Source organism: Thalia democratica, chromosome 4 (assembly GCF_965202585.1).
Source record: "Thalia democratica chromosome 4, ktThaDemo2.hap1.1, whole genome shotgun sequence".
In the NCBI taxonomy this organism is placed as follows: domain Eukaryota; kingdom Metazoa; phylum Chordata; class Thaliacea; order Salpida; family Salpidae; genus Thalia; species Thalia democratica.
In genome coordinates, this window is record NC_139168.1 from 46,786,361 (window position 1) to 46,795,677 (window position 9,317).

At 27.0% G+C, this 9,317-nt stretch overlaps 1 protein-coding gene across 1 annotated transcript; it reads left to right on the plus strand.

Annotated features, from left to right (window-relative positions):
- Nucleotides 1-597: 597 nt before the first annotated feature.
- Nucleotides 598-8,066, plus strand: LOC145834893 (intraflagellar transport protein 88 homolog). The gene is made up of 7 exons (XM_082942421.1): nt 598-2,106; nt 2,371-2,493; nt 4,415-4,573; nt 5,192-5,403; nt 6,502-6,666; nt 6,837-6,924; nt 7,529-8,066. Exons 1-7 carry the CDS (start codon nt 618-620, stop codon nt 7,771-7,773), a joined length of 2,481 nt encoding a protein of 826 aa, XP_082798547.1. The 5' UTR covers nt 598-617; the 3' UTR covers nt 7,774-8,066.
- Nucleotides 8,067-9,317: the final 1,251 nt, after the last annotated feature.

Genomic DNA, 9,317 nt, shown 5'->3' on the forward strand with positions numbered 1-9,317 from the left:
AGTAGTCTTTAATATCTATTTATGGTATTTTATTTATGGTATTTATCTTTTTTTTCCAAGTTCTAAAAAGTAAAAATAAAAAAAATATATAGATAAAAGTTTGTAAACAATATTCATAAAAACAAATTATACAGTAATCTTCCTCTATTTTACCTTCATTCTTGTAAGAATAAAGGAAGATTACTGTATAATTTGTTTTTATTTATATTCCAGTGAAGTTACTTCACTAGGATCTTTTGTTAGCAAACAATTAAAACTATATTTTGAACAGTTAAACAATATTCATAAACTATGTATAAGTGTTTACTTTAAGTTTCTGCAAAAAGATTGTTTTGATTAAGTATTGTAAATTATTATGACTATTATAGTTAAAAATAAAAGTTATAACTTGCAAAAGGTTTCTATTTTTTGATAAGTTTAAATTTGTTAGTCAATTCTTTGAATAAGTAAGTTTATTTTAATAACATTAATGGAAGAAGTATAAAACTTTGAACAACAAACAAATTAAGCCTTAATTTTGTTAAGTATTAAAATCAAAATACTATTTATATATATTGAAGTCTTTATAAACATGCCATTTAAATTTTAACAGCAAATTATGAAATAATATACGTAAAATGTCTAAACTTGCCAATTTAAGACTTGCAACAGAAGAAGGAGATGAAAATGATTTGTATTCAGGATTTAATGAGCAAAATCCATTGTATGACGTAAATAATCTAGAAGAAGATGAGGGATTTATTCAAGCATTAAAAACAAGCCATGGTAGAAGACCTCTAATGACTTCAATGAAAAATTCTACTTTTGGAAGCAAAAATGGTGGGTTTAGAGCAAATTTAAGTTCTTCAATGGGCAGAGTTCCTTTTGAAAATGAAGTTGGAGCAAGACCTATGACTTCTGTTACAGGAGCTGGGTATACTGCTGCTTCTAAAAAAATTGGTAGTGGAGCTTCTTTTGATCCTTTTAATCAAGCTGGAAATGGAATAAGTGCTGCAAGTGATCTTGAAAATATTGAAGAGGATACACCAGAAGATAAAATAAAAGCTATGGAAAGGGCTATTAGCAAACTTATAGATGAGAGTGCCATAGCTAACTGTGAGGGAAATTTTTTAAAAGCAACAGAAAAAGCTCGTGAAGCAGGTAAAAAAGAAAGACAGTTAGTAAGAACTAGAGAGCAGTTAGGACTAAGTGATGGAATTAGTGTTGATCTAACCTATTCAGTTTTGTTTAATTTAGCTGTTCAGTTTGAAGCAAATGAAATGTATCCTGAAGCTTTAAACAGCTACCAAGTTATTGTAAAAAATAAAATGTTTCAAAATGCAGGTCGAATAAAAGTAAACATGGGAAATATTTATTATAAACAAAGACAATTTTCAAAAGCCACTAAGTATTACCGCATGGCTTTAGATCAAGTACCAAATTCTCATAAAGAAATTCGAATAAGAATAATGCAAAATATTAGCAATGCTTTTCTAAAAATGGGGCAGTATAATGATGCTATAACTTCTTATGAGCATATAATGAATGAAAAACCTGATTTTAAAAGTGGGCTTAATTTAATTTTGTGTTATTTTACTATTGGGGACAAAGAGAAAATGTCCAAAACTTTTCAAAAACTTTTAAATGTTAATTTGGATATAGATGATGAAGACAAGTACCAAGCTGATATATCAAGTGATAAACCTCAAGAGTCTTTATATCTAGATGCCATCAGAAATGATATGTTGCGTCAAATGGAAAGAAAACGACAACAAATTGCGGAATACTGTGTTTTGACTGCAGCTAAAGTTATTGCACCAGCGATTGAAGACAGTTTTGCTAAAGGTTTTGATTGGTGCATTGAACAAGTTAAAATGTCTCAACGGCATGAACTTGCAAATGATTTAGAAATTCAAAAAGCTTTGATGTACTTGAAGGAAAGAGATTTTGATCAGTCAATTTCAATTCTTAAAACATTTGAAAAAAAAGATACCCAAGTTAAAGCTCAAGCAGCAACAAATTTAGCTTTCATTTATCTACTTCAAGGAAATTTAAAGGATGCTAAGCGTTATGCTGATGCTTCAGTAAAAGCTGATAAATTTAATTCTGCTTCTCTAACAAATAAAGGTAGTTGAGCATTTATATAGTTTGAGATTAGGTTTTCCTATACCTCAAAAGTTTGTTTGAATTTTAAATATCTGTAAAATAAACTTTTAACTTAGTTAAAGCTTTACAAAATAATGTTAGGTCATAATGTTTTACTCCCTACACCTTTAAATAATATGTTGTGTTTTTAATGTACTCTTTGCCGATATAAAATACCATTTAAAGAAATAACAATAATTTATTTCAAAGTTTTCTGTTACTAAAATTGTTGTAACTAAATTTTAGGAAACTGTTTAGTCTATGATGGTAAAACAGATGAAGCTATTATGTTGTATAAAGAAGCTTTAGATAATGATTCAAGCTGCTATGAAGCTTTATACAACTTGGGAGTAATACAAAAAAAACAAGGTAAGCTTTTTTGTTTTACTTTAGGTTTCCTAGATATATTTTTACAACTAAAAAATTTAATAAACCTCATTAATTTTTTAATACTTTTTTTTAATCTTTTTCTATTGCAATAAGGATTTTTCAAATATTAAATAAAAAAGTTAGCTTTTTCTTTGATACTAAAAGCGTACTCCCAATAAATTAGCTTAGTAGGTATTTGCAAATTTGTAGCTAAGTATGTTATACTTAATTTCAATTTGATTTTAATTGTTAGCTATAAGCGTTTTATAACAACCACTTAGTTATTTTACTTATACATGTTTATAGAAAAATATATAAAGATAGAGAAAAAAGAAGCAGCATAGCCTAGATTCAAAGTATAGCTATTAAGTTCATAGAGGGGTCAAGACATATATAAAATAAATATTGATATATATTAATATGATTTAATAATAAAAGATTACACTTTTAGTATAGTACTTCACTATTAGTAACTTCTGTAGAATATACATAAGTAAATTAATTTTTGCAATAGATCCTATTTTAAATTATGTGATACTGAGGTATAGACCACACATTTTTGATTGTTTTTTTTATGGAAGTTTAAATTTCACTAAAAATATATCTGCTTTGTTATTGTTTAAGTTAAAGACTTTAAATTTTTTAAAAATATTTCTTTATAGTATAAAAAAAATTTAATGTTTGAGTTCTTGAAGTATTAAAAAAATCTTTAGTAGAAGAAGTTAAATACTAGTAATGCATTTATGGTAATGAATTGAAGAACACTGGGTAAATTATGTAAAAATGCATATATATTTTTAAGAATAGTCTTGTTTTACATTTTGCCTTCATGAAAGTACCTTTTAAAATTTTTTTATCCTAGCTGCAAGACAAGTTTTACAAATTAACAATTATTAAAGTATTTTTAAGGTATAAGATATCAAAATTGGTGAGTTCAACAGTTTCTGTATGAAAGGTGAAAACTAAAACTACAAAAACATTTTTTCACTAATAATCTTCCTTCTACATATTTTGAGCAATCCTTTTTTTCTTTTTATCTTAGAAACTTTTAAATTTGAGAAACAGCCTAAGAAAAAAGGCAGTTTTGTTCTACTGTTCCATGTAAGACTATTGATATTTAAAAGTTTTATTCTTTTTAGAGCTCTGAATTTTTTTTTAATAATATTAGCAATAAACAATGAACTTCACTGTACGATCAACAACAACAGCATTCGAGACAACCTACAACGGTTTGTGCGGTGAAGTTCATTATTTATTATCATTCGCAAAAAACATCTCAACGTTGTATGATGGCCGAAATAAATACTGGCTATGAATTTTAGGTCACTAGCTTGTTCAACTTAAGATTAGATATATTTATGTGGAATTTATAGTTTTCAAGAAAATAAATATTATGGAAATTTCCCTTTAAAATATCTCTTCACAAAATATTTTACAAATCTGGCTATATGTCTTTTTTCTTTTACTAAAATAATTCATAGTTCATACTTTAATCTTTCATTAATAATGATAATTTTTAAATTAAATTATAACATTCATTTTTATAAAATGATTACTTTGACTCTCTCATTTGACCTAAAATAGTTTAAGAATATTGAACTCTATGTATGATAGAAAACATATACATAAATTTGATTCTGATGCAGAAAGAATCAAGTATTTTTAGTTAAAAAAATTTATGTCTAGATCTAGTTCAAAATTATCATAAAGTTTTAGTAAACTTTTTTGAAGAAAACTAATCTAATTTCATCGTTTTAAATAATGTAAAGTTTTTAGATAAATATTATATATCATCTTATTTTTCGCAAGTTTAAAAAATTTCCAAGCTACCTTTCAGCTATAAAGTTTGTTTAAACTTATCTTACTATATATTTAATTGTGTAAAAATATTGTGATAATTTATTTTTATAAACTTTTTTAGGAAACTTAGATGAAGCATTAAACTGTTTCATGAAGTTGCACAGTATTGTTCGTAAATCTGCAGAAGTTATGTTTCAAATAGCCATATTGTACGAAATGTTGGAAGACTATTCCCAGTCACTCGAATGGCTTATGCAGTGTGTAAGCATAGCTCCAACAGGTCAGAACTTAACTGTGTATGAGTATCTTTTTTTTTTCATCTACATTTACTTTAATTTTTTTACCCTAATTTGTAAAAAGTATAATAAAGTCAAAAATAATACATATTTTATTTTGATGAAAGAGTACTATGTAAAAATGACTGAAAATTTTTGCAGTAAGTAGGTTTGTTTAGTCTTCTAGAATGTTAATTTTGGTTTAATATTGTATAATAGTATTGTTTATAACACTGTAATTTGCTTTTAAGTACAACAAATTTAAAGAAGTGAGAGCAAGAACTCATACGTACTTTTTCTAGTTTGAATTATTGAGAAAATAAGTTAAAATAGTTGCATAAAAATTAAAAAATGGTATGTTGTAAGATTGAAGCACAAGCCCAACACCTATACAAAAAAATTGAAACTTTCCGAATAGTTGAGTAACAATTTTTAAATATAGCAAGTGTAAAAGTATTTTATTTTTTGATAATAGTTTTATTTATTTGTTACACATAGAAACAAACATCTACATACCAAAACTTAAAAATTTCTGTATTTTTTAAATAACTGCTTGCAGTATTTTGATATTATATTCTTTATCTTCAGTTTCAAAATCTTTAAACTTCAGACTTTAATTGCAGATGCAAGCGTATTGTCAAAATTAGCTGATATTTGCGAGCAAGAGGATAATGGAGACAGATCACAAGCTTTTGCATACAGACTAGATAGCTACAAACTGTTTCCTGCTGATATTAGCACTGTTGAGTGGCTGGGTGCTTACTTTGTTGACAGTCAATATAGTGAAAAAGCGATCGAGTATTTTGAAAGGGCAGCTGTGATTCAACCCAACGAAGTAATATTTAGTATAATATAAGATTTAAGTTTCTTTTTTTTTTTTTGGATTAATAAAATCTTACATGCATGGTTCCCAGTAAACTAGAAAATTTTGGAAAAGTTAAACTTCACTAAAAAACACAGGTCAAAGTTGAAAAGATTATAAAAGGAACTAGAGAACTTGGTTTTCTCTTTTTTGTAGATATATACAATTGTGTATTAATAATAACTTTTGAACTATGTTTTAGAAAATTTTGAATACACTTTCTATCCTAATTTGTATAAAAAAGTTTTTGCGTTATAAAATGTGAAGAAAGTGTGAAGTTTTGTTAATTTTAAATGTTATTTAATAAAAAAGGGTACACCAAAGTTAAGGATGTCACCCCCATAATTAGTAGCAATTCGGAAAAATAATGGTGATTATAAGCTAGTGGGTTTTTTCTTAAGTTATCAAAATATAAACTTAACATTTTATTTTTCTTCGGAGGTATAGTTTTATAAAGAAATAAGTAATTTTTTAAGTAGAACAATTAAAACAACAAATTGCAAACTTTATTAAAACAATAAAAAGTTTCTACCAATAGTTTAAATTTATAAGTAAAATGCTTCTAATCATTTTAAATTTTTTTTTTCCGACATTATAATAGCTCTATTTTAAAATTAGATTTTTTAAAAATATTCAAAGACATGTCAGCTAGTTTGAAATAGTTTGTTCTATGTGTTAATTTTAAGCTGTTTAGTTTACAATAAATACAAAGCTGTTTTTTTTTTCATAGTAGTTTGAAAACAAAACTCTGAAAGCGATCAAAGTTGCAACTCATTATTACAACCTAATATTAAAAGTAGTGCGATTACAAAAGCATTTGAAATTTGTTATAACTTTATTTTAAGACTTTTTAGATTAATTTGGTACAATAGCTATACTTGACTATATTATAAACACTTAAAGACTGTTTTTGTTCCTTTATTACAGGAGTTGTTTTGAAAGATATTTATAGTGACTAAGTAAATTGTTTTTGCAAGCTTACTTACCTTTTTACCAAAAATTTTTTACAGCAAATTATTATACTTATCTCAAGTTTTGACGTTTATAATTTAATACAAAGCAATTTCTCAGGTAAAGTGGAGACTGATGGTTGCAAGTTGCTTTCGTCGAAGTGGAAATTATCAAACTGCATTCAACAAGTACAAACAAATTAATCAACAATTTCCAGAAAATATTGAATGTCTCAAGTACTTGAATCGTCTATGTGCTGATATGGGTCTTACTAATGAGTTGCAGGTTTCTTTAACTTCTATAAAAAGGATTCTTTTTATAATAATACTAAGTTTGTAATAGTAAGGACTGATAATTAAAAACATTATAATTTTTTTGTTAAGAACTTATAGAAGCATTTTTTACTGAGCTATTAAAAACGTTTTAGTTGTTGACTTAGTTTACATTTTTTACAGGAATATGCTTCTAAACTGCGTAAAGCGGAAAAACTTCAGGAATCTAGAGCTCATAGGGTTAATAGTGCGTCAAAGAGAAGAAATAATGGTTAATAAAAATATGCCAGTTTTACTCCTAAATAATATTTCTAATACAGGCTGAATTATTAACAAAAAATAGTATTAAAATCTACAAGTTTTGTTGGCTTATCAATGTGATAAAGTTTTGCTGTTTTTCTTTAATCTAAATTCTAAATGAAGATTGTTTGAAAAAAATTCGTAAAGTATTATTTATCTTAGAAATTAATATTTTAAAACAATTTCTTTTTTTTTTGCTTTTTTAGACTAGTTAAAACTGCATGTGTCAAGTTATTTCTTTTTCTTTTTTTTTGAATCAATCAAAAATTTTCTCTAAGATAATCAACAAAAAAAATAGGGATTTATCTCATGTATGGATAAAAAAATTTAAAACGTGTTTAATTTTATAGCGGTTTTTAAAATTAATTCTATAACAATATTACTTATTATGCATATGTACAGTGTTCATGTTGTATATGCATATGTACAGTGTTCATGTTGTATATGCATATGTACAGTGTTCATGTTGTATTTTTACATGTATATGTTGTTGGGTATGTCAGTATGATTACTACTTACAATGCAAAAAGTTTCTATTTTATTATTTAAAATACCAAACATAATATTTTTTATAGGTTCTGCTAACACTTCAGCAGGCTCGAGGCACTCAACCAGTGGGAGCAACAGCGGCTCATCTAAGTTCAGGGCCAATCTATCTCAAGACCCTGTCCCTTCTGCCAAGTCCAAAGCAGACCCGTCGTATTCAGATCCACTCGGTCCTGCCGTTGAGCGACCCAAAACCGCGGTTCGCGTCAAAAAAAACCAGGACTATGACGCATTTGATGATATCACAGTTGACGAAACCATGTTACCTGATTAGTTATTTGATCTTCGTCAAATAGTGAATTTTTTACTTTAACTTTTTTTGAAATTCTTGTTTTCAACAGAAAGTAGTAGTCAAAAATATATGAAGTTTATACTGTGAACTTTTTTGTTTAAAAATATTCAAAATAATCATTTAACATACGCTTAAGAGCAATTATAATTTTTACTGTGAAATTTTGATAAGAAATATTTTTAAGGCTTAGTATCTAGTTTTACTGAGTTTCGGAATTCAAATCTACAATATTGTTTAATTTTTTTTTTATAATATTAAACTTTACTTCGACTGTGTTTTGTATAGTTGCGGTTTACAAAAAAGTAGTCAGTAATTCTCATCATTTCAATTGTCGTTATAGCCTTTTTATTAAAGATTGAAAACTTACTACTATTTTATTGAAACTGCTTAAAACTAACTATTTTACAAAGAACTATCGTATTGTTTTTTTAATAAACAATGAACTTCACCGCACAATCAACAACAACAGCATCCGAGACAATCCTACGACCGGTTTCGTCCTAATTAGGACTCATCAGGCAGGAATAGTCGCGAGAAACTGCTGTTGTTATCTAACCAAGCGGGCTTAAGTACCAAGTACTGAAGCGACCGTTTCTGTTGTTGTTGATCGTGCGGTGAAGTTCATTGTTTATTATCGATGGCATTGAACATCTCAACTTTGTTGATGATGGCCGAAATAAATACTGGTATTGTTTTTATGTTTTGTTTATTGTTAAATGTTGGACTCAGGCATCACAACCTAGGCCACTAGTTACACCAACGCCACAGAATGAAAGAAAATTTAAATGAGAAAAATTTAAACAAATTTATAAATTAGTTTGAAATAATAAACACTTTTAAATGTTTACTACGTGATTTTATCGATAAAAAATGTTATTTGTGTATACAAGGTTTAGCATTCAGATTTCACTTGTTATGTAAGTGTGAATTTTAAACAATACCTAATTTCAAAAACCGCTAAAATAGCCCTGGAATGAAATAGTAAATGTAAGTAAAGTTGAATATTCTGTCTAAGTTATACTTAAATATTTCAGAGTCAACTGTGTTTATATTACCCTAGTTAGAAAGATGTTCTCGTCATGGCCCTGTCCTAAAATAAATCGCTTTATTAGTTCAATTTAGTTTTAACCATAAATTGTTTATCTTAATTCTTTTTGCAACTAGACATACTTTTTGTTTGTCTCTAACATACCCAAAAGTTCTTGTTAGCCTTCTCTCATCTATACTTCTAGATCGGGGTTTCCTGACTTTTTTTCATAACGATTCCTTTTATGCTTTTAAAAAGCCATTGCCCCTTTCAATAAGATATTCCAAAAAACTACCCTGAGAACTTATTTTTGCTCTTTACCATCAACTCCAGAATATCTAATGTAAGTTCAAAATTATGCCCTCTAACTTTCTAAGTTAGCTTACTTTAGAAATCTCTGTTCAAGGTACATAACTTGTTAAATAAAGTTTGCTCTATTTTGTTTGCATGATTATATAATAACACTTAAGCTTTTATGTCATAAAACGGCTTTGGTGTT